Source organism: Ursus americanus, chromosome 6, assembly GCF_024610735.1.
Source record: "Ursus americanus isolate L20-20 chromosome 6, mUrsAme1.1.p, whole genome shotgun sequence".
Lineage (NCBI taxonomy): Eukaryota > Metazoa > Chordata > Mammalia > Carnivora > Ursidae > Ursus > Ursus americanus.
Genome location: NC_142132.1, coordinates 54871289 through 54896842, shown reverse-complemented (window position 1 = coordinate 54896842; position 25554 = coordinate 54871289). Strand labels below are relative to the sequence as shown.

At 57.4% G+C, this 25554-nt stretch overlaps 1 protein-coding gene across 1 annotated transcript; it reads left to right on the top strand.

Moving 5' to 3' along the window:
• Nucleotides 1-3607: 3607 nt before the first annotated feature.
• LOC148109809 (collagen alpha-1(XIII) chain-like) lies at nt 3608-20298 on the top strand. Its single transcript, XM_087863060.1, has 2 exons — nt 3608-4423; nt 20206-20298. Exons 1-2 carry the CDS (start codon nt 4130-4132, stop codon nt 20296-20298), a joined length of 387 nt encoding a protein of 128 aa, XP_087719186.1. The 5' UTR covers nt 3608-4129.
• Nucleotides 20299-25554: the final 5256 nt, after the last annotated feature.

The following is a 25554-nucleotide window of genomic DNA, read 5'->3' as shown; positions in this document are numbered from 1 at the left end:
GGAGGGTGAGGAGTGCTGGGCACGGGCTGCGGGTCTGCACTGGAGAGCCATCAGCAGCAAGACAGAAACTGGAGCTCGGGAGGGACACGTTCACCCCAGGGGAGGGCCCAGCGCGGTGACTCTCTACCCTACATGCACACCCCAAAGTGTCAGGGAACTTCTATCAACAAGATGGGAGCCTGGGATTCCCTGTGCCCCCATCCGTGACTCTGGGCTCTTTTACTTTGAAGAGAAGAAAACCAACTCAAACTAGCTTGAGCAAAAATGGCTCCGGTAATCGAAGAGCGCAGGCATGGATGAGCTTCAGGCACAGTTTGATCCAAGAGTTTAAATAACACCTGCACGACTCAGTCTCTCTGCCTCTCCGCTTGCCTCCGCACTCGCTTCATTTTCAGGCAAGATCTTTATGAATTGTGGCAAGATGTCTCGTGCAGCTCTGGTGGTCCTCCCGTAGAAAGCCCTTCGTGGAGAAACAGCTGGCCCTTCCCAATCTTAGAAGATAAGAGCCAGGCATGGGGTCCGTCCCATTGGAGCCACATGGCCTGGGAGTTAAGCGATCCCCCAGGGGAAACTGAGCCACAGTTATGGGAAGAGGTGAGAATAGGCTCTGGAGATATAACAGGTGTCCACACTCCTGTGGCCTCTACGGGTGATTCTCGTGTGCAGTCAGATTAAGAGCTGCGGGGAGCACAGCCCAGTAGAGACTCTGTGACTGCCCTGAGCAGATGTAACCCCCATGTTTGACCCAGGGAGAGGAAGAGGAGTCTTCAGGAAGGACTAAAAATCAAGCTGGAGAGACAGGAGTAGACAAGGCAGTGCGCTCTCAGAAGCCGGGATGGTAGGGGCTTTGGGAAGGGGGAGGCTGATGCTGTCAAAGCCCCAAGTGAGGAGAAGAGAAGTGAGGCTTGTGCCCTAAAATTGGGCTTAGGGCGAATGACAGGATTTTCAGGTTCAGAGAGCTGGTGAGCGAAGGGTGGACATTCTGCAGTCGGTCCAGCCGGAGCACATATGGGGAAGCAGAAAAACACAGAAAGTACTTGATGAACACGGCCCATGTGCATAGGGGGCATTTTTTCTTAACTTTCTATCCCGGTACCCAGAATATCTGCTTTTCTCTAGGAGTAGAAGCACGGCCGCAGAGCAAGGTCAGACTCTTTGGGTTAACGTGGAAAGCCGTCTTCTTGCTACAAACAAGAAATTCCTCCGGAGCCACGGGATCCCTGCCCTTCTTCCTGGGAAGCCCCAAAGCACTTTCTTGTGGCCTGTGCACTGTTCGGTGGATTTTCACTGTTCCGCCTCATGTGGCGGTTGTTTTTGAACATATCTAATCTTCCCCGCTGGATGCTGAGCTCCTGGAAAGTAAGGTATTTTCAGCCCTGTGTCCCTGGGTCCCAGCCCCCACTTTGCAGAAAGAACATTCAAGATAAGCCCGGTTACTCTGTGCCTGTGGTAGGCAATGCTTCACCGGAAGGCAGAATTCCCCAGAACATGCAGGGAGAAGGGAAGGGACATCTGGGGATAGGGCCCCCCACTCAGTTGCTACCCCCAGCTCTCAGTCATGGGAAAATGGAGACTGTGACTCATTTGCTTTCTCTTGGGATTGACGTTTCTTTCTGTTTCACAACTGGGAGCCCAGAAGTGGCTGCATCTTAGCTGGGACGAGCAACCCTGAATCCTAAAGAAGAAGCCGATACCATTTTGGAGAGCCTGTTCTGTTTCGGGCACTGCTGTTGAGCATTTTACCTGCGTTACCTCATTAAGTTCCCCGAGCCTGACACAACTGTGATTTAGGCCGAGGGTTCTCCGACTCTAGAGTCCGCTGCAAGCCCCCACGGCTCAGACATGTCAGTTGTGATGCTGGGGTCAGGCTAGCACGGTACGGCCTCCTTGTTTCCAGCCACGGGAAGATGCTCCGGCCCCAAATCAGCGGTTTCACTGCCTTAGCATTCCTGAGAGCTCGTGAAGTCCGGAAAGGGGAAAAATCAGCCTGTGGAAGGCGGGAGGAATGAAACTAGCCCCCCCCCCCAGGTCAGTGCCTCCATTCCCACTTGCCTGGGGGTAGGGTGGGGGCCGAGGTAGAGGGTCCCAGTCCCTGAATCTCTGGCCCGTTATCTTAGTGCAGAAATTCTCTAGCGCCCCCTGGTGGCCTCTAACGGCAGCGTGTTCTCTCAGGGATTGTGGGCACAGCCCAGTGGAGACATCCATCAGGGGTGGGGAAACACAGGTTTCCCACAATAAGGAAATGCTGCAGCTGGCACTGACCTGGAACTCCTGGCCACCAGCGCTTTCCACAGCATCACTTTCTATCCCTGTAGTCCTCCAGGCGGCTGACTGACCCAGCCTGCTAGGCCACAGCATTGATTACATGTGAGTGCTACCTTACCATGTTACTCTGTTCAATGTGCCACGCTGTTAGGTGTGCCCTGATTCTCTATTATGTATCAGGCCCCGCCAGGCCAATATATACAGTGTGGCACAGCTGTTTTTCTAAAATGTAATCACAACACTCTTGTCACCCCCACCCGCATCTCACATGCCAAAGGCCAGCCTTTCTCCCCTGCCCACTGTTCTTGGGAGGTGGGCTTTCTCCAGGAACTCAATCCCACCACCTCATTTGCAGGAATGTCAAGAGGCAGGGAGATAAGGGATACAGTGTTACTTAAAGTGGGGGAGGTGACAAGAGAGGAAACTACAAAATGCCCTCCGGCCACCAGCTTTTCTCTACTGGAGCCTAGGAAATGACAGCAGGAGACAGTGGGGTTAGCTATCAAGAAGGACTCTTGCACAGGGAGGAAGGGAGTCTGAGGTGAGAATTGCTCACCTTGGATGGCTGGGCTGTTTGGACAGGCTGCTCAGACTGCAGAGGGACGGAGTGGGTCTCAGATCAGTGCCAGGCGGGAAGGAGAGGAATCAGGACCTGACTCTCAGATACCTTGGAATGAACCTTTCTGCTCAGTTTTATTCTCCTGTACCTTGTTATGTCTTGGTCCTGAAAGAGAGAAAAGAAGGCCAGTTCCGCTGTCGCCTGGAGGACTGACTTCACCCCAGAGGGAAGATGTTAAAGATGTGGTGGGCGGAATGAGCCCCCCCCCCCCCAAGGCTGGGTGCTGCAGGACGAAGGAGGTACAGAACCCAATGAGAAACTGATTTGGGGTGAGAGCAGTGGTGGCCGAAGGGATTTAGATCGTCCTGCTCAGGGTCTAGAGATCCATCCAGGTGCCGGACAGAACACAGCCAGGCTCCTTGGAGGATCCCTAAGGCTACCTTTGTCAACTTCTGGAAAAGCAGAGTGATGCCTGGCCCCATGTCTTTCGTGGAAGGCAAAGAGGGCCCTCGGTGTGAATCCGGAGAAAGGGAGAGAAGTAAAGCCCCCGTTCCACTCCACACCCCCTTCCTGCCTATAAATAACCCCAAGTGTCACTTCAAAGGGGACAGGGAGCGCGGCGAGGGGCTCACGGGCAGGGCGGGCTGGGGCGGCGGGCCCAGCACACCACGCCCCCCACCCCGGCAAGTTTGCATAAATAAATAAATCCAAGCCGTCGGCCCCGCAGGAGGTGGAGGAGAAGAGGGGAGGAGGAGGAGGGAGGGGGTGGGAGAGATTAGTTTGGGAAGTAGCACGGATTGCTCATCCGATCCGTTCAGCCGCAGCTAGTGTGTCAAGTTACAGAGGCGCCGGAATCGGCCCCAACGCTCCTCGGCAGCGGCCACGACCCACCTCTGCCCATGGGGCCCTCCATGTGCGCCCCTTCGCCCCGGGACTGAAACTCGCTCTCCCGGGAGACGCGAGACACCAAGGAGGACGGACAGCGCAGAACCAACTCCAGGACTCTGCAGATACTTGAAGGGAGAAACGGGGCGGAGAGAAGGAGAGCCGTCCAGATTCCCCTAACTTCCCTGGACTTGGAACATTCTTCGAAGTCACTTTCTTCTCACCTGGGTGTACCCCCATTACCGCTGGTTGCGTTTTTTCGGCTTTCCCCCTCCTGCCGCTAATTTTTCCATCCTCCGCCGGGAGCAAAGGAAAGGGACAGTTTCCCCCCTGGCCGCATCTCGGATCGCGCCTCGGGGCAGCGGCTCTCGCCTTTATTTATTCTATTTATTTATTTATTGGTTCTCAAGACGCGAGGTGATGGTAGCGGAGCGCGCCCGCAAAGCGGCGGCCGCCGGTGCCCGAGGCCCCGGGGAGCCGGGCGCGCCCGCGGCGGTGGCGCTGGCGGTGGCGCCGGCGGAGCGCTGCGCGCGGCTGCCGGGCCCGGGGTCGTGCGGGCTGCTGGCGCTGGCCCTGTGCTCGCTGGCGCTCAGCCTGCTCGCCCACTTTCGGACCGCCGAGCTGCAGGCCCGGGTACTGCGCCTGGAAGCGGAGCGTGGGGAGCAGCAAATGGAGACGGCTATTTTGGGACGAGTCAACCAACTGCTGGATGAGGTCTGTGCTCTTTGTTGCTGCCTTTTATCCCTCCCGGCGGCGCCCCCTCGCGCAGCCTCCAAACTTTCGACCAGCGGGCGCCAGCGGGCGCTTGTTCTCCCCCCAGCGGCGCGATGCGCCCGGTCCCGCAGGGGCTGTCCGCGGGTGGGTGGGGGCGGGGACGGACGCTGTCCTGTCGGGGACTCGGAGAACCCGGAGGACCCCGGCGGCTTGCGTGGGACCCCTCAGCTCCCGCGGCCGGCAGGCGCCCCCCACGTCCCGCGCTGAGAGCGCCGGGGCGCGCGGGGCAGGTGGAGGAAGGCAAGGCGCGCGGGGTGGCGCGCGGAGGCTGCCAGGCCCCACTTCCCCCTCCCGGCAGCCCGCCAGGGCGGTGTGAGAGCCGCCCAGCGCCCACGCGGCGGGATGTGTGCCCGGCGGCCCTGGCTGAGGCTGGCTGGGCCCCCGCGGCCCTCGCACCCATCCCTTGAGGATCAGCGCTGCCTGACTTTTATTGCCATGTTCAGCTGGGAAGAGAGAGTGAGGGAGTGAGTCATCCAAGGGGCTGAGGGGGAAAGAAGGGGCTGTCCTTGCAAGGAGTGGTGTCCTGGTCCCTGCCCAGTGCCCCAGACCGCTAGGGTCCAGGTGTGGGTCTCCCTGGTTCTGCGGTCCTTGGGCTCGAATAAGCCCATACCCTCTCGTTTCTAAGCCACGTTTCCTATCCCTGGTCCCCTGGAATGGTCCCCATCATTTTATGTCTGTGTTTTTCTGGGAAAAGGATGCTGAGCTTTCCCCCCTTCTGAAATGTCCTTGAACCTAAGTGGATTACAAGCCATTAGTGTTTCTTAGCCATGACAATCTTAGGAGTCCATGAAGAGAGCTCGCCCTCCCCAGGAAGGAGGGACACGCAGTCTCATTGGTGGCACCAGAGGAAGAGCTGGCCAGTGGGAGTGGGAGTTCTGGTGACTTAGGAGATTCTGGACAGCACAAGGGATCCAGGGCCCAAATGAAAGAAAGGACCCACGGGTGAGGGCTGCAGGGGTCTGGGAAGAGGTTCTGGAACAGGCTGGCCATGGAAGGTTTTCCTGAGGAAGAACTGGGAGGGGACCGCTTAGTCGGAAGTGGTGTGAACAGTGAAGAGCAGGGAGGTGGTTTTTATCGCCCCTTTGTTACTTAGAAGCTGTGTGACCTGTGGCACATACCCTCACCTCTCTGACCGTTGTGATGGTAGTTAGCATTGGAACCCAGCTCTGACTGTGGCGGGCGCTGTGGCCATTCTGGCACGATGCTGGGGCCCTGCAGCTGGGCTCCTCTCAGGTTCCACCACCAGGCAAAGGCTGGTAGTTGCCCCAGCAGCTCTCTGGTGTGGTCAAGGGGAGGAAGGTCACGGGAGAGAGGGGGGTCCCAGTGCTGCCGGCAGCTCATTCCCATGCCCTGCCAGGCCACCCACAAGTCCCCTGGGAAGTGTCTGGGCTGGCCTCTGCCAACTGTCTGAGAGTGCTTGTGGGGCTGGCGGGGTGGTGGAGATGGTGTCAGGGCAGCGAGGGCTCCCCCCAAGTATCTCAGAGGCCCTGGCAGCTGTGCGTCAAGCATTTGACCCTGGGAGCTCCGCTCAGCACCTCTCTCCATCATCTCCCCTCCCTGGCCCCTGCTGCTGGCCAGGGCATGCCCCACATCCTTGCTTCCTCCCTGGAGACTTAGCCCTATCAATCTCATGCTCTCGGGGCCTAGGGGCTGGCAGTGTATTGGACATGCTGGTTCCTCATCTGTAAACCATAGCTTCCGGGGCACCCACTGACTTCTAGACCTCTCATCTGCCAGAGCATCTGAACCGACCCCCATCTTATAGATGGGGAAAAGAAGGCCCACAGAGGGGCCTTGGGTTACCCCGGTCACATGGCGAGATCCAGAACTAGAACCCAAGCTCCTGACCCCTCTTCCAGGGCTCTTCACTATGCCCTTCCGCCTTCCTCTGTCTGTTCTCTTTCAGTCAGGCAGCGAATGTTTCCTGAGAGCCAGCTGGGGGTCAGGCATTCTGCCCTCCTAAACTCGAAGGCAAGTAGGGCACAAAGAAGACCCAGGCGGTGACCATGTCATGTGAAAAATGCTAGGGTGATGGGAGCCGAGGGGATCTGGGGAACGTATTAACGTGCAACATAGGTGACGGCAGTGGCTTCCTGGGAAAGTGATTTTCGAGCGATGTCTTAAAGGGTGAATAGGAGACTTCCAGGCCAAAAGGGATGAGTGGAGGGGCCTTGTTCCAAGGGGCAAAGGGAATAGCTTCTGAAGGTTGGAAGCCAGAGGGAGGGGTTGGCCTTGGGGAATGGAGGGGTGGAAGATTCGGCTGGAGAGAGTCAGGGTGCCTGGGTCAACAGGGGCTTTGGAGACCATTAGATCTATGTGAGATCACTGGGGAGCCATGGAGGGCTTGAGGAGGGCAGTTATGCCCCCAGAATGGGAGGGAGAGCAGGGCAGAGCAGGAAGGCCAAACAAGAGGCTGGCACAGGCCACAGGGGCCTGGGGCCCGGATTGGGCTGCAGGTAGGGACAGAGTGGGGTCAGTGACCATGGGGGCTGCAGTAGGGGGCACTGAGGTCAGTAGCCGAGGGCCCTGGAGCCAGAGGGAGGGCCGGTCCTGGGGGAGGAGGTGGCCCTGGGAGGCATCCCCTGGGTGGGGCCTACAGTCCGGGGCTTCATGAAGGGACACGCTAAGGGCTGTACTGTCCCTTTACAGCCTTTAGTTACGTGTGACTCATTATCCTTACGTGAATTCAAATCAAATAAAATTTAAAATAAGTTTATCAGTCACACTGGCCGCCTCTCAGGTCAGTGCTCAAGAGACACCCAAGGCTAAAGGTTACCAGTTGGACAGTGCAGGTACAGAACATAAACACCATCATAGAACGTTCTGTGGCACAGCATTGCACTAGGAGCAAGCCACTTCTGGGCCAGCAAAGGTGTCTCAGAGCAACGCAAGGCCTCCCTGTGCCCTCGGCCTTCCCTTTCCTATGTGTGCTCTTCCAGGAGGGAGCAAAGGGCAAAGGTGAGGAAGGGAAGAGGCAGAGAAGGGAGAAGGTTGACCGGAGGAACTCCCAGTGAGAAGAAAAGGCTGGGCAGAGCCGGGAGGCAGTTCTGTTAACAGAGTGATTCTGTGACCGGATATGCAGAGGGCTCCTGCTCTAAAGGGCACACAGGCACCCCGCGAGTGTAGGGGCCCCAAACCAGGATTCCCACTGTGCTTTGCCAGCCATGTGGTCTTTGGCAAGCCATGCCAGCCCCGAAACCTCATGTGCCTTCTCCTGGGGGTGCGGTGAGACTCCAGGACATGGCCGATAGGAGGATGTGTATGAGCTGCCACCACCAGAAGCCATGCCCAGGACGGTATGAGCGCTTCCAGAGGGCCCCCCAGGATCTGGGCCAGGAAAGCCATCCTGGAGCAGGTGGGCCTGGGCCACTCCCTGTAGGAAGGAGGAAGGGCATTGGACAGGGCTGTCCTGGGGAGGCCCACAGCCTAGTCGGTGGCCCGGAGGCAGGAACCCGGGGCACATGCGCCCCACCCATCCCAGTGGGGAAAGCGGCGTGCTGGGCAGAGACCAAATCTGGGAAGCGGGCAGAAGGCCAGGCTGAGGGGACCCAGTGGGAGAGAAGCCTGGAAGGAGGCAGGCCAGAGGCAGATGTGAGCAGAAGGCCCGGATCTGAGAGGCCTGGCCACTGGGAGTGGAGGGTCAGGGTGGGGAGAGGAGGATGGGGGCAGGGAGCCAGCTTGCGGGGAGCTGGCAGTGTGGCTTCCAGACCTCAGGCCCCAGCTCTTCCCCCATCAGTGCCTCTCTCCTGTGCTGGGACCCTTAACGAGCACTCCAGCTGCCTGTTGCTTGGTTTGCTTGCTGCAAAGAAAGGAACTGGAATGTCCCAAACGGAGGAAATCAGATGTCACCCAGGGCTGGGCAGTGGGTGTGCTGTGAAAGAGAAGGGACTGGAGTTGAGAATAGGCAAATCCATGTTGTCGGCCAAGGGGGAGCAACTGGTGTCAGCAGCCACCTTCCAGGTGGGCACTGGGGCTGCCAGGCAGACTCCCCTTCCCTGACAGTAAGAGTAACGGCATCCCTGATGGCAGTGTCTTACGTTTATATGGTACATACAGCAGCCAATGCTGTGCGTGATACCTCTTTCAATCCTCACAGCCTCCCTAAGGGACAGACACTCTCATCGCCCCATTTTACAGATGAGAAGACTGATGTCGCTGTACCCTCCATCCTGCTATCTACGATCCAATCCTGTCGGTGTTAAGGGCATTTTCCACCTCCAGGAATTTCCTGGGGCTGAGGGAGGGAGGGTCGAAGCTTCCAGGCCAAAATGTTGAGGAACCCGAGGCAGACTCTCTCGTCCCTAAAAATAACAATGCCCACCACTGTAACAGGAAAGTCTCACATTTATAGGGTGTGCACAGGGGCCTGTTACTGTGTTATTTTTCCCCCAGAGGAGCATTCAGGGGAGAGATCAAAGCAGGGTCTGAAAGACGGGGGCTCCAGACGGGGGAGTCCCATCTCAGTCCCCGATTAAAAAGCTGGAACGGGGATGGGAGTGCGGTCTTACAGGAGATGCATGTATGCTGGGGTGTGACCTGGGCCTCCGTAAGCAGACAGACCCTGGATCCACACATCCTCACAAGCAGCCAGCCATGCGGCCCGCCCCCACTGCCTCCAGCTCTGCGAACAGTCAGTGCATGAGCGGTCTCGTGGGCAGTTAATGGAGGGAAGATCCTCAGAGCCCCTCAATCCCAGCCCCCTCTCTCTACAGATAAGAAAACAGGCCTGAAGGCTCCACGACAAGGTTCCACACCACACCTCCTCCCCTCCAGACAATAGTTAGTTGTCTGATCAAGTGATGGTATAGACGTGGCACACTGCGTGTGCTCCACTCCCCATTCCCTGGCCCCAGCAGACATTGTTAATCAATTGCAGCACACTTTCCCACTGAGCTTCTGTACGGCCTAAGAACCCTTCTCGACACTGCTCCAGGAGCACCGCTGCTCCGCTAAGTAGTGAGCACTGGTGTTCAAGGTCAGGAGCAATTGCATGACTCTCTGTTTAAAGACAAATACAGAGCAATGTTTATTACAGACAGCGCCAGGGAGAGTTGTTAACGTTTTATAGCTTCTCCAAAGGCCTTAAAACTAGCAGGTAGCTCCGAACCAAACTGAGGACCTCGTTAAGTAGCCACCCCTCATGGCAAGGTGGGGGGAAAGCCGAAGCGTCTGAGGCCAGATGCCATCTGCCTTAAGCATCGTCTCACCATTTGACATGCTCGGAAACGTGCCTTTTTTCCCTTACTCCTAATAATTTTCAACTTGCCCCAGCGCCCTCTGGAAAGCCTTCCCCAGACCACTCCAAACCCACGTGGGCTCTCTCCCTGCTCGGACTTCCTGCAGAACTTGCTGGCCATGCCAAACATCCAGGTCAGAGAGGAAAAGCATGCTGACTTCTCTCGTCCCAGAATCACGGCAGCCATTCCTAACCCCCCAATACCTCCCCTGTGAGCCTGGATGGACCTCAGAATCCTTCTCAACACAGCACTCCAGACTGCCCCCCCCCCCGTCTGTTAGAGTCAATGCACAAGAGAGCATCTGTTTGCCATCCATGGCTCAGCCTCAAGCACATTGTGCCGTGTGTTCTCCTCTCGATTGCCTTCAAATATCTTGTCTCGCATTGGATCACGCACAATCCAGTGGCAGGGAGAAGGGCTCACAGTCACCAGGTCCCTTGCTGACTCCCCAGGACTTTGCACATAGTAGGTAGCCCGCACCACTTCGTTGATGGCTTAAGGTCCCTCTGCTAGAGGCCAGTGAAGCCACCTCCTTGGCTGCCCTCCTCACACCCCCAACCCCAGACCCAGCTGTAGGCTCAGCATTTGCTCAGGGGCGCCCCCTGGAGGGGGTGTTTCCCAGCACCAGCAGAGAGGAAAGGACGAACTCCTCCTAAGTCAGGGCTGCTCCCTGGTGCCGGCTGGGAGAGTGGGGATGGCTCAGTGGGCTGGGTTCCCGACCGGACAGCGCAGCTGGGGGTGGCCATCCCCTCCCATCGCCTACTCCCAACGGTCGGGAGCTTCCTCTTTACCTGCCCAGACGGCCTGGCAAATTTTTGGTTTGGGCAAAAGAGTCAAGTGGGCAAACCCATGGGATGTGATGTCACTTGGACTTGGACCTCTGCCACGAACTGGTCCTGTGACCTGAGCTTCAGTGCCCTGATCTGGAAAATGGGGATGCCAACTTCCTCCTCACGGATAGTTGCAGAATTAAATGAAATCATTCAGTAAATAGCAGCTGTAATCACGACCACCTCCCTCAGTCTCATGGGGTTGTACCTTGTCCATAACTTTTAGGAATACCTAATGTTTATTGATCACTGTTCAAACATTTCTACCATCTATTAATTCATTTAATTCTCAAAATGATCCTCTGAAGTGGTTGTATATATATCTATATTTTTTCTATTTTCTATTTTATTTTATATTCTTACAAAAGAGAAAAATGGAGGCCCAGAGAAGTTAAGTAACTTTCCCAAGGTCACACAGCTAGTGAGTAGCAGAGCCAGGCCTTGAACGCAAGCAGTCTGGCCCCAGAACTGACACTCTAAAGCCACTAGTATGCACCATCAGTATAAAGTGCTACTTTATGCAGTGTACGAAGTCGGCTGAGGCAGATCACATAGACCAGGGGCTAGGGACCCGTTCAGTCTGGTTCAGCTTCCGCAGAGGTGACGTTGACAGAACTGAGTTGGCATCAGGCCTGCGTTACAGTCTTTGCTGTAAAATAACACGGGTGACACCATTTGTGACATCAGGCATCGGTGAGAAGGACCCTTAGGAAGACCGCTGTCCAGCCTTGGTTTCCAGAAGTCTTGGCTTCCCAGGAGGGATGGATCGGGTCTTGTCTCTTGGACACTAAAAGCTTAGCACCAAATCTGGGTTTCACCCCGTGGCACAGGCTAGTCCTTCCGGCAGAAGTTTCTGCCGAAGCCCCAACCCCCAGTTCCCGTTGATCACCCTGCCCTTGCTTTCTCTTTGTTCTGCTTACCTCCAACTACCTTACGGTATAATCCGTGTCTGGCTGTCCTTCCAGGCAGCCGACCGAGTGTCTCCTGTCAGAGCCAGATGGGAGGAGAAGCTCTACAACAACTAAACTCTATTTAAAGTTACTCTCCTCTCCTCATATTTGCACACCCCCAAAGACCCGGCCCAGCTCCCTGGGGAGCTGAACAGCACACCAAGGCTGACCCCCTGCCCCAAATCCCAAAGCAAATCCCTGTGGCAAGGGCCTTGCCGTGGCGTGTTGAGCAAGCCCCGCGGCTGGCAGCCCCTGAGAGAGGGGGAGAGAGAATCTAGCTGTGGCCCCGTGTCGGGGGCGCCCTGTGCCTGGGAACCCAGACCCCACCACCGGGGTCAGGCAGCGCCTGGAGGCCGGGGCTGGCAGTCACGGGGGTCACAAGGAGGTGTCAGTAGAAGCCCTACCACACTCTGCAGTTAGAAAGTCCAGGGGGCTTACAGAAGGGGGTTGATTCGGGGTTTGGGGTTTGTCCTGGTTTTTTTTTTTTTTGAAAAATCAAATCAGCAGAGGGTTTGCCATCCAGAAGGAAGGTTTCAGAAGCCTCAGGAACCCTCCCACCTCTTTGAGTTGGAGTATGCCCCTTCCAGAAGCAGCTTGTTGAGTCCTCAGCAAGTAAAGGAAGGCAGCGGGCTTTTCCAAGGGAAACTGAGGCCAGGATCTAGGGAGGGCCTGGGAAGGCTGAGGCAGACCCGGGTTCCCGGCTCTCCTGGGTGTTGTCTGCGCTGGCAGGCTGCTGACGACAGCTCCACGCTGACTCTCCGCTCCACTCCCATCTGCATGCCAAATGCCCCCTGCCCTGGGTGGGGGCCTCCCTGTAGAAAATTCTTTGTGGCCCAAAGGGTGGAGATGGGGCGGCTGGCAGCAGGGTCTCCCCTTCAAAGGGCAAGGACAAGCCACACACAAAGGGGAGGAACTGCCTGCCTGAGAGGCTGGGCGCAGCCTTCCAGGGGCACACGGGGCCCCTGTCTCTTCTCCTAGAGCCTATTGTGGGTTTTCCTGAGGCCCCGGCTGGCTAGATCCCACCCAGCCTGGGCCTCTGCTGCTTCTTCAGCCCCCTCAGCACCCCTGCCCACCCCAGCCTCTGGCCTTCTCAGTGCCCCCAGGCCAGTCTTGGACTTCCCTCTGCTCAGCCGTTCCCCTGTCCAGCCCGCCCTCCCGCCACGAGGCTCACGCCTATCTGTTGGTTCAGTTACAGCAGGGGAGGCCTTGCTGCCCCCAGAGGACACATCTTCCCCAGGAGCGCTGCTGCAGGGCCTGGGGCTCTGCCATCCAGGGCACTCTACTCCTGTACCTGCCTGTTACGCTGCAGATGCCCTGGGAAGGTGCCTTTTAAGCCATCACTTGGGGGGAGGGGAGGGGAGTTCTGCATCGGGTCACGCTCTGACAAGGTGTCCTGGAGGGCAGGATGGGAAGGGGGACCTCTGGGGGCAAGGATGCAGAAAGGGGGCTGGTTAAAGGGGCATTAGTTGGGGCTCTTCCACGAAGAGCCTTCGTCCCTGCGAGCTGGCATTTGTGGTTTTCGGAGGGTAGGGGGAGACTCAGAGATAGGGGAGGTCAGAGGATGGTCCTGCTGCCTCCAGCCTCTCCCCCACTCCATAGAATCAGAGTGTTGGAAGAAAGGGAGCCATGAACTATACCAGGAATCCCCCACAATATCCCTGGTTCTCAGGCTTACACACCCACAGTGACAGGGAGCTCACTACTTGATGCAGCTGACTATTGAGGCTGTAATATGTGTGTTCCTCATCTTGTCAGAGCACCAGACCCTTCTCGACACCTACCACCCCACCCCTCCAGCATGTCTTGAAAGCAGCTCAAACTCAACATGCTAAACTGAGCAGGAAGCCCGCCCCTCCCCAGCACCCCTTCCTCTGGGGAGGCGCTGGCCTCCAGCTGCACCTACTCCAGGCCCAGCCACCTGCACCGCTCAGCCTCCTGCAGACCTGCCCCCTTCTCTCCGTCACTGAGTGCCCTTCCCCAGCCGGCTACCCGCAGTCTCCTGGGCCGTGGCAGGAGCCTCCTAACTCACCGCTCCCGTTCACTCTGCCCTGTCCCTTTCAGCATCCACACAGCAGCCAGCGTGACCTTTTAAAAGCTCTAAATACAGTCACCACATCCCCTAATCACAGCTCTTCAGGAACTTCCCATTGTTCTCAGGCCTGAGACGACATTTCTTAATGTGGTCCATGAGGCCTGAAGAGCTCGGCCCTTGCCCCCCTCTCTTGCCTCAGGGCTCCCCTTCCCCCACGTTCAGAGTCCAGCCACAGGGCCGCACCCTGTCATAGCTAGGAGCACAGACTCTAGAGCCAGATTGCTGGGTTCAAGTCCAGCTCTGCTAGTTCCTGGCTGTGTGATGTTGGGCGAGTTGTTTAACCTCTCTGTGCTTTGGGTTGTCCCTCTAAAAAATGGGGTGATGATAATAAAGAGTATCTCCCTCTTACTGAGTTCTGTTTTTAGAATTTAAATAGGTAAAATGAGTGCTTTGAGCAGTGCCTGGCCCTCCACTAATCGGTATGGCAGTCTCCTGGAAAGAGTCAAGCCGGATCCCCCTCCCCGCCCCACCCCGCCCCCATCACAGGTGTGCAGTGGAGGGACAAGGGCTCTGAATCTGGTTTCCTGGTTCAGATCCCGCCTCTGCCCCTCCTGACTCCCGGTCATTATGCAGTCAGTCCGCGCTCCCTGTCTCGGGTTCCTCGTTCACAAGTGGCTGCTGGGAGTGCCGAATGGATTCATCTAGGCAGGAGCCCTGCCTACTTCATAAGAAGCCCATGATGGTGTCAGGTGTCAGCCGGTTTCCCTGTGCCTGGGCCGCTGTCCCCTTGGTTAGTTGCTGGTCCTCCTCAGGTCTCGGCCCTGCCCTGCTGTCACTTCCCCCAAAGAACCAGCCTGGAGAGCCTCACCCTTGCTCACCACAGCTTGGTGACAGTGGCTGCTGCTTCTTGGGGTGCGGGGTTTGTAGACTCCGGGTGCCGTGCCTGGAGAGTAAGCGCCACGGGCAGTGTCTGCCACAGCTCTGTTCCCGCACGTCCAGGCGCTTTGCACCGCTCTGGTCTGTATAGATGCTCAATGCCCGTTGGTGGCAAGGCAGGAAGAAGGGAAAAGGCTCTTGGCTTCCTCTCCAGCACCCTCTCCCCAGTCCCTCCTTACTCCGTGTCGGGGACCCTGCTTCATCCTGCACCATGCCCCGAGACCACCCCGGCCCCTTGAACCTGTGGTCCCAGGCCCCATTGACAGCCTGGCTCCCACCCATATCCACATAGTTCCAGGGCCCCCCCTCCACCGACTCCCTGAGGCAGCAACAGGGCCGGAGGTTAGCTGAAAGGAAGGACTTTCTCACAGGAAGGCTGGAAAGCTCACACAGGGGCACTCACCTCCTTCCCCCGACTTTTTCTGATCTGCAGAGCCCTGGGGAACACTGCTGCGTGGGTCTGGTGAAACGGGGACAGAGCCAGCCTATGGCCTCTGCCCGACTCTGGGGCCCCAGTGTCCTGGCCCTGAGAGCCTGTGATCGGATGCCAGGTCTGTGGCACAAAGAGAATTGTGGAGGGAGGAAGAGGACGGTTCCCCAGGCACACCCCATGGCACCCACTCCCGGCCCCCAGGGCAGCCCGGGCCAGTCCAGTTGGGGTGGATGCGGTCGAATGTCTCCATTTCCTCCGTTTTGATTTCCCTGCGTTGACCTGCCTGTGCTCCGGGGCATGCAGCCACCCATGGGCCTGTCCCCTTAACAAAGCCGGTCCGTGGGGCCAGCCCCTCCTGCCATCCCTGCGACTGGGCCCAGGGGCTGGGTCTGCACAGCTTCCGTCCTGCCTCTGCGCCTTTGCTCCTCACCGGAACGCCCTCACTCTCCCATCTCCGTCTCTCCAAATGCTGCCGAAGCCCACGTCCCCCAGCACCCGTTCTTGGGGTGCTCAGGGGCAGACCTCAAAGTGTGGTTCAGTTCAAGTGTGGATCAAAACACCGGGCCAGTCCCTGCCCTCAAAAAACTGGCTCGGTCTCCAGCAGCGTGGCATGGGGTAATGGAAAGGGCTCTAGCAGATGGCATCGAGCGCCACGCCGTGCCAGGCATTGTAATCAGACGCTGCTGTGGGGACGGGAGCCTTGCTCAGTGTGGTTGTCTCAAAGGACAGCTCCTTCTTTCAGCCTCTAGTCATCAAGGTCAAAGGGCAGGGCGGCAGGCAGGAAGGACCCTCACTCACCCTCCCTCTTCCAGGAAGAGGGGTTCGGAGTTTCCCAGGAACAGAGGCATGGCAGGAGACTCGACCACATGTCCACAGCAGCACCTGAGGCCGGGCCAGCCTTACTGGAGCAGATGGGAGGCCTGGTACCAGCTCAAGAGACAAGGGGCCTCTGCCTGGCCACCAGAAAAAATGAGCAAGCGTCACAGGTGCTCACCTTCTTCACATCTGGACACTCTGTTTGTGTTTCGATCTCATCTCGTTGTATCGCTCTATGTGTCCTGCGTAGTCCAGTGGATAACTGATATTAGCCCCATTTTATAGATGAGGAAATCCAAGTCTGGAGGGATTGTATCTCTTGCTTAATACACAGTGGGAGAGCCGGGACTGGAGCCCAAGGTCCTGGGACTCCCAGATGTCGTGCAGGCCCACAACCGCGCTGCCCGGCTCCGCTCGTGCGGCTTCTTCTGCAGAGTCTGAGGCTGTCTGTGCTGACCCCAAATAGAGTCCTACCGCAGCCTCCATGGGCAGGTGGGTCCTGATAGGAGCCGTAGACAAATAATATCAAAAATTAACTACTAAATGACGTTTTCCACCAAAATACTCAGCACAATGCCTGATATATACTGCTCAATGTGTGTAGCTATTATTATTAATATTAACATATTTAATAATTCCTCCTGGTAAGTGCTTTATGGTTTCCAAGGCACTTTCCACAGCAACACCTGGGTAGTAGGCTGGGGGGGCAACAGCCCCATTTTACAGATTCCCCAGGGGAGAGGTGCCAAGGTCAAGGTCCCAGCCCTGGCGTGTGGAGCTCACCTGCTCTGGGCTGCAGTGTCCGCACCACGACTTGGACCCGCCCACCCATTACAGAGGCCCAGGTAGAGCCTGAGCCCTTTAAGAGCCCTGGGATCAAGCACAGGGAGGGAGTGGCCCTGAAACCCAAGGCCAGGCCTCTCTGCATTCTCTGGGGGGAGTAGTGAGTAGCCGCCTGGCATTTTCCCTTTGATACTGATACCGGCATTTTAATAGCTGCAAAGATCAGGCGGGTGCTGTTTCGGCTCTGGCCGTGCAGGGCATTCCAGGAGGCCCTGGCCGCCAGCAGGGGTGGAGCGGGAAGGCTGCTCTGTCCAGGGCAGCTGGGGGTCCATACCGGGGTCTTGGAAGGTTTTCCCCAGACCCCTGAGGCTCAGGCTGGGCCTGTCCCACCAGGAGTCTCAAACTCAGGTGCCTAAGGGGGCAGGCTGGTGGGCCACATAGGTGAAGCTGGCCAGGGGGAGGGCATGGTGGTGACCTGGGCAGCACGTGCCCACCTAACAGGGGAGCAGCCATCACTCAGTACCACCCGGTCATCACCGTGGCCCAGTATCGCAAGACCCTTCCATTGCACAACGGAGACTGGAAATCCAGACCTTTATGTGAAATCTCCTGATTTGTAAGCCGTTGCTATTTACTGATCACCTACCCTGTGACAGGACTTGTTCTAGGCCCTGGGGAGGGGGCAGTGAACAAAATAGACCAAAATATCCATGTCCTTGTGGAGCTTACCTTCTAGTGATCAGGGTAGAAGGAAGCAAGATAAATGAACCAACAGTACAACAGAATCCAGAGGGAAAGACAAACAGGCAAGAAGGATAGTAAGTATATTGCAGGACGGTGCTGGGGGCAGAGGAGGTCTCCCTGAGCGCGAGATGCTGGTTAGGCAGGAAACGAATATCCCAGGCAGGTAGGCCCGCCAGTTCAAAGGCCCTGAGGTAGGAGGAAGCCTGGGGCGCATCTAGGAGGCCTGTGTGGCCCCCTGGCGGCCGTGTTGAGAACGCTCTGTGGGGCAAAGGCAGGGGACCCATCAGAAGGTTATGGCGGTGACAGGGCCAGAGATGAACAGGCTTGAACTGGGTGTAGGGTGCAGGTGGTGGAAAGGGGTCAGATCCTGGATGTGTCTAGAAAGAAGAGAGCAGGAGTTGCTGACCAAATGGGCGTGGAGTGGGAGAGAAGGAGGCATCACTGATGATCTCCAGGGTCTGGCAAGATGGAGCCATCATTCCCTGTGACGAGGAAGACATCGGAGGGGCAGGCCTGGGGGAGTGGGGACAGAATATGAGGAGGCCGGTTTTGCTGAGCTAATTCTGAGATCCTCTCAATGGAGATGTCAAGCAGGCAGCTGGATATGTGCGTCTGGTTCTGGAGGAAGCTCCGGGTTAGAGGTGCAGGGAGGGTGGCCATCACGTACAGATGGCCTTGAAGACACGAGCCGGGGTGAGGGCCCCTAGGAGCCAGAGCAGAGAGCAAAGCAGTGAGGCTGGGCCTTGCGGCCTCCACACAGGTGAGAAGCAACCAGCAGAGGGGACAGAAGGAGCACAGAGTGGCAGCAGGAAAACCGGGAGGGGGGCATTCTGGCTGGCTAGGGAAGAGAGTGTGTCAGGGGAAAGCAGGGCCAGCAAACACTGCGACAGGCTGGGGTGAGAAGGACTGTCCCCTGGGCTTAGCAGGTCACCAGTGACCTGAGGGATAGCACTTGGCCGAGGGCGGGTAGGAGCCTCTCGGGGGGACTCCAGGACAGAGAGGAGGAGCTTGGTCCAGAGAGGATTTTCTTTTCCTTTCTTTTTCACGGTGGGAGGAACACAGCATGTTGGCCCAGTGTCATGTCAGGGGTGGGTAAGCGACCGCTACATCCCGCCCAAAGCCTGTGTGTGCACTTATGTCTTTATGGGAACACAGCTGTGCTTGCTTGGTTTTCGGGTGTTCTATGGCTGCCTCTCGCCTCCGACAGTAGAGCCTCGGGGTTGTGTCGCCGAGCGGCTTACGCAGCCCTAAACATTCACTCGCTGGCCCTTTACAGAGACAATGGAGCCCTATGTGAGCCAGGGATGGAGTCTAGAGGAGACCATTGCTGATGCGGGCGGCTGGGGAGGGCCCCGGGCGCAGCTGGACGGTTGGCCTCCCGTGGGAGGAGCAGAGAGAAGGGGCAGGTGTGGTCACAGGCACGGGTGGCCGGGATGCTGGTGGCCGGAGCCTCTGTAGGCCTCTTCTGCTTGCTTTTCTCTCAGAACCGTGCGTTGACAGGGGTGTGGGGGGAAGGGCACTGGGGTTGGGAGGGTGGAAGGCAGGAGATGCAGGGGCAGCGAGCTGATGGGGCCAGGAAGACCCCGTGTGCCTGCAGGGCCCTCATCGGGATCGTGGTGGTGAATGAAAGCCAGGCCAGTCGGCGAGGCCTGGATGGTTCATCACTGCATCTAACTGGTGCTTGAGTTCCGTGGCCGTCACGAAGCCATGGAAATGTCAGGGGTCTGTGTCACTAGAAATTCGGTCTCTGCCCGTGAGGAGGTCAATGATGGAGAAATGTTTATGGCGGCCAGCTGGCCTCCTAACCGCTTCGTATGGCAGGGGCTTTAGTATTCTGGTCATAGTCAGTAACTATGAGCTGCGGGACAGGCCCCCCGTGGTCAGTGAAATCAGTCACTTCTAACTGCTGGAAACAAATCCAATGAAAAAAAAATCACTGTAGGAACCAAATAAAATACATCTAAAGGCCGATTTGGCCCCAGAGCTACCAGGTTCTCACTGCTACGCTGGCATCAGAGAGCACAGTGCCATTGTCCACCTCTGACCTTGGCTGTGTTCGTCTCCCTGCCCCCCTGCCCCGCCTTGCGCCTCGGGTTCCTCGCCTGTACCACGAGTATCACAAGAGCTAACATCCACTGTGTGCCTCCCGGGTGTCCGGCACCGTCCTATGCATCGACCACTCCAGTCATCCCACAAACCCAGGGGGGTAGGGACTCAAATCTGCCCAGTTCTGAGAACTGCATAGAAACCTAGGCAGCCTCTCCCCGGATGTGTCCCTCGCAGTCCCTGTGCCAGTGCGGCCCACCCTGTGTGGTTCAGCGAGCTGCCCTTTGAAAAGCAGGCAGTCCAGGCGCTGGTGCTCAAGGCCGTGTGCCTGTCCGTTTGCCACCATGGAAGTGACGACTCCTGGGGAGCAGGAGATGTCCCGGTCTACTTGTTGCCACGTCCTTGGGGCCTTCCCGATTGGTTCAGTGATTTGCAAAAAAGAGGTTTGGTAGTGGGGCCGGTGGGCTGCTCAGCCCCCTATCCCCTACGCCTGCCCAGCCTGCCCAGCCTGGCTGTGAGGCACCCTAGAACAACAGTCACCGTCCCTGTCGCTGGGATCAATCAGGAGCCCAGACCTAGACAGGAAACAATTAGCAAAGAGCTGAGAAAAGCAGGTCATTGTGCCCATGATGGTGGGGTGCAGGAAGGCCACAACTGGTTTATAGGGCCCTGGGGTTGGGGTTAATTTCTTTAAGAGCGCTCCGAGGACATCAGACACTGAGATTCCCTAGATGGGACGTTCTCCATCTGCTTCTTATTAACGCAGACGCCCGTGGCCAGTCTTTGATCCAGGAACAGTCCTCCTGCCAGCCCCCAGGCGTCCCTTTCTCCCCCTCCATCCCCACCAGCCCGCAGACCCTTCCCAGGGCTTGGTCTTCCAATTCACTGACTCCTCTCCTCTGTGTCCTTTTGCAGAAATGGAAACTCCACTCTCGGAGGCGCCGGGAGGCCCTCCCGAAGACGTCTCCAGGGTGTCACTGCCCGCCAGGTAAGGAGCTCTGCGAATAGGGGACCAGGATGGGTACGGGCACCAGAGGCCCCCTTAGTGGGTGTGCTGTGGCCGCATGTGCTCAGAGGGTCGCTTTTCACGTGAAAGATGGGAATGACAAAACTCGGTGCTGCTTACCTTCCCTCTGCGGGGCTTGGCCCGCCCACCGTCCCACCTGTCACTCATTTATTCAAGTTCATTCATTCGTCGACTCTTCTATGGGGGTGCGCGCCAGGTCGCGAAATCAGATATGATGATGGGCGTGGCCACGTTCAGAAAATCGTGAAGCGTCACCACGAGGGCAGGGACCTGGCTCATCGAGTTCCCTGTTGTGCCCCCAGCTCCGACACATAGTAGGTGTACAAACGTGTTCCACGGAAGAATGGATTACTCCATCCTTGTAAACCTTGCCCGCCTAGCTAGACAGCTCGGGGTGCTGTGTGTTCGCTGCGTGGCATCCAGGCTGTCCGCATAAACGTGCACGCGCACACGAACTGCTGCAAGGTGATGTGGGGCGTCATCTGCACTCGGATTCTGCTTTTGCCTTTCACCGGCCCTACTGCTCCCACCACTGCCGAGGATGCCTGTTCGGGTACTCTTCCTCCGCCGCTCACCTGGAGCTCCTGCTCTGTGCTGGGCGCCCTGCTGGGTGTTGGGCTCAATGGCACTGTCCACTGTTAATAATGGTAACTGAGTTATAGCTCCTGAGGACTTTTCTAGGTTGCTGGCCATTATGATTAAGTTATGAGAATGACAGACAGGCAAGTCTCATTGTTCCCATAATTGGAATGGGTTGTCCCTCTTTGGGGGTGAGGAAAGAAGCTCCAGAAAAGGACTTGGTGGGGGGACACTTTGGAGTCATCATAGAGGGCCTCTGCCAGCTCCAAGTAGGCCCTTTGACACCCTCTGTGAGCATGTGATGTAGGCAGGACACCCGCAGGGCACAGGCGCCCAGGGGCCCTGGTAGTCCTCACCCAGAAACCCCAGGCCAGGGAATGGAGGCCAACAGGTGGTGAGCATGTGGGAAACGGAGAGCCCATGTTCTCAGAAGAGTGAGGGAGCTGGGGTGGGAGTCACAGCCCAGGGCGCTGCCCAGGGAAACGGTGGGGCCCTGATGGGATTCAGCTGGTCCGTCGGGAGAGGGTCACCCGGGTTAATTAAAAGGGTGTCCAAGTCCTGGGAAGCTCCCTCCCTCCCTCAGGGCCCAGGAGATTGAGCCCTGGCATCTGGGAAAGCTTTTGGGAGAAGAATGCCAAGATTAATGAGATGGGATGAAGGTGAGGGAAGGGTGGCAGGTCCTGGGCAGAGCACCTGTAGCATTGGGGTTTCTAAGGCAGCCCATGCCTCGGGTAAGCCTGTCTGTTCAGATAAGCCTGACTCGTAGCTCTCAGTCGATTGCAATTATCTTTTGCTTAAAGTCTAGAATGCTGCTGAAGGGCAGGACATTTGGAGCCACAGAAAATAGAGGCTTGAGGTTCAGCTCTGACATTTACCAGGGGCGTGACCATTAGAGAATGATTTAACCTCTCCGCCTCAGTTGCCTGGTGTGAAAAGTGGGGATAATAGCCACTTTGCAGGTGTATGGTGGAGACCCAGTGAGATAATCATGGAAAGTACTTAGGAAGCACCATTGCCATTATCTCCTCAATTCCTCTTGTACTTAAAGATGTGCAGAAATCCTATCAAGCACCGTGTCCTGGTGTGGGAGGGGCCGTGGGCTGCACATTTATGATAAGGCAGAGGCTTGTCCTTCTCCCTCTCCTTCCTGATTGGGCTTCACCTGTCCTGCCCACCCTCCAAGTGGGTGTCTAACCAATAGGCATCAATTTTGTGCTTGGGAGAGACTGGCTCAGGTGGTCCTGGGAGGCTGGGGGTTGGGGAGGGATGTGGCGGGAAGGAGGAAAATTCCAAAGCTGCTTCATCTGTCCTCACTTCTGGGAGTCTGTGGGTGCCCAGGGGTCTTGGACAGGGAGGAGGAAGTGGCAAAGCCACGGTGAGCAGCTCAGAAGTGGTGGGAAGGAGGGATGCGGTGGGGAGCAGAAAAGGCTTGACGCTGGTCCTCTGTGGGGGTCAGCCACCAGCAGGGACCCAGCTGGCAGGAGACGGGAGGAAAGAGCCAGGGCTCCTGGGAGAGGTGTTCCGGGTGTTTCAGAATCACCCAGACGGCAGTATGGCTCAAATTAGAGATCAGAACCAGGAGAATTTAATCGAAGAGCCTAAAATTAAGACAAAATCGGGAGGAGACTAAGATGCTCTCCCAGCTTTTGGGAGAGGCAGCAGGAAGGGACTGGAGGGGCTGCACAGAGGCATCTCAGACAAGGGAACCACGGAGTAAAATGCATCTGCTGGGACGGGCTAGGTCCTGTTGGGCGGTCCCCGCACCTGCCCCTTCTGCCCAACCTGGGGTTCTCACCACACGGGGAAGTTACCGCCTCCACACTGGAGGCTGCCCACCGGGTCGCTGCCACGCTGTCGTGAGAGCCGCACTTACCACCACAGCCCCTAACCCAGTACCCGCTGCATCCCAGGAGCAGTACCGAGCACTTCATACTGAAGCATGACCTTCCCCAGGACACTCCAAACAGGCAGAGTGGGTTTTGATGTTCTGAACTAGTCGCAAGTCTCCAGACTCAGGAGTAGAACGCCTCCCTCCTTGGGCCTGAACGATGCATCTCAGATGATTTCCTTAAGGTCAGAGTTTACAAACCACTTTAGGAACCACTTTGAGGTTCCTGATATTGGCAGAAGGACTTACACAACTGGAAAGTGCTGCCCACAAAGTCAGAGCACTACCATTTGTATCTTGCCAGCATCTAATAGCGTGCCCGTGCATAGCAGCTGCTCAACGCATCTCCAATAAATAATCGTTAATTACCCTTCCTGAGCTATTGGATTCTTTCCTGTGCTCTCCCTCAGCCCTCTGGCTGGCTTCTGATACCCTGCTTTCACACGCCACACACTGCGTGCCACCCCACCCCAAGATGGCCCTGCATCTTGCCTGATGCTGATCTTTCACCGCTGTTGGGACACAACACAGAAACACGCATTCTTTCTGCCTTCTGTGGCCGCTGGGATCCGAGCCTAGGATCTTGAGCCCGTGCCCGCCCCCAGTCGGCCTCTGCGGCTGGCTGGGCTAGGGCGGAGTCCTGGGTGTGTTCTTCCTAGTGGCCGTCTTGGGCCCCTGGACGGCCTCCAGAGGGCTCGGGACACATAATCATGGACAGAAAACCCACCTCCTTCCCTTCCTACTCTGACCTCGCCAGCATCCTCCCAGGATCCTCCCTGTTCCAAAATAGCCATGCACTCGCTGAGAGCTGGCTGCTCCTGGGTCGTAGGCACTGTTTTCCACGGTCGTGACGGGCCTGCAGGCCTGGGCCAGGGTGCTGAAGGGTGGGCCTCACTAGGACAGTGCAGCCTCCAGGAGTTCAGAGGAGTAAGCATGGGCCGTTCGGAAAGCATAAGGCCCTGGTGGGACAGGAGAAGGGCCTTGGGAACAGAGAGACGCACCATGAGACTTCCCAGGCCACTTGAGAAGAAGAATACGGAGGCTAGGGAAACTCCCATTTCAGTCCCTGTTCCCAGTAACGAGTGAGCAGCAGGACAATGTAGGCTCCAGCCAGCAAGGAAGCAGCTCCTCCACGCCCGCCGCGCCGGGGCTGGGGGGCTGGCCGGGTGAGGGGTCTCACACGGAGCCACGTCCGCTGAGCTGCTGGAGTAGGTGACTCCACTGTGTGGGCCTCACCTCCGAGGCGAGAGAGGAGCCCAGAGTCCAGGCGGTTTGGACCGCAAATGCAGGGGCGAGGGGGAGGCATGGTGAGGTCTGCGCCTTAGCGCCTTGGCCAGCCGTGGTGCGGAGGCGGGATGAACGGAAGAGAAGCTGCCCTCAGCCTGGCTTGTGGGAGAGACCACGGCCATCCACCGGCTTACAGTGTGCTAATGAGAGGAGTGTGGAGTGCCTGGATCCCAGAAGAGCCTGGGACTCGGGGAGAACTTGACTGAGGAGGTGACCCTGGAGGTTGGCGGAAGGGCATCTGGTCGGGGTGTAGACTCAGCTGCCGCCATAACAACAGAGCTCCCAGTACAGGCCGTCAACAAGGCAGAGGGGGGTCCTCTTCCTTAGCAGGCCAGAGGACAGCGGGGCCGCGCTGGGAAGGTGGCCTTGCCTTCTTCACGAGGCCGGATGCTGGCAACTGCCTTGTTCTCACCATCCCTGGCTAGTGTGAAAGAGGAAGGAGGCTGGGGGAATATATGCCCAAACCCTCAAGAGCAAAACTTGAAGGGAAAAAAAATCCCAACACGCATCACTTCTGCTCATGTCCCATTGACCAGTACTTAGTCACAGGGTTGCCAGCTCCCCGGGAGCCCGGAAAGAGGATTTTTCTGCTGGGCAGCAGGACTGCCAGACGCAAGTCTGTTGCTGTGGGAGGGGGGAGAACAGGTAAGGGAGGACCAACTAGCAATCTGCATAGACGTCATTCCAGCCAGAGGCACCCGCATGGACAGAGGCTCTGAGAATAAGAAAAAGGCAGAATATTTGGGAAAGACGAGCAGTTGGAGGAAGCTGGAGCATAGAAGCAGTGATCTGAAATAAGGGGGTGGGGGGGAGACAGCAAAGGGCCAGGCCGAGGAGTTCCAGCTCTCCCCCTTCGGAGAGAGAGAATCGGTTTTCATCCTGAGGGTGATTGATTAGTAATGGCTGCCCGGGGTGGGCAGAGTCCGATTGGGAGGCTCCACCCAGGCTCAGTGGAAGATGCGGTCATCACTTAATGATGTCTGTTGTGAGTGCAGGCGTGGGGAGCAGTAGCACCTGTATCCTGGCTTTGTTACCCCTCAGGAGGTGATGTGGCATCAGAGAGGGGCCGGGGAGCAGGGATGTGACCTCATCCAGTTTGTATTCTAGAGCAGTAAGTAGCAATGATGTGGAGGGTGGCTTGAGGGCAGAGAAGCCCCTTCCAGCCACGAAAGCTGCCAATTGATGTTCAGGTTGAAACTGCCTCTCCGGGCTTGATTATCTTCCAGAGGTGGAAGAGCTGGTGTCCCCATGTCCGGAAGCCCTTCCTTTGTGTAGCCTTGCCCTGTTTGCACAGGGGGCAGATTCCCCCCCTTCCCAGCAGTCTCAGGGCATTTTCATGGGCAGGGACTGTGGCCAGAGCCTACCTTCTACACTGGGCCCCCCTCACCTCTCTTGGGCAGCAGCAGAGCAGGCCCACAGCCCCTGTCCCCTGTGGTTCTCCTCCTTTTAGACTCGGCTAACCCAGAAAAGGGAGAATTTAGAC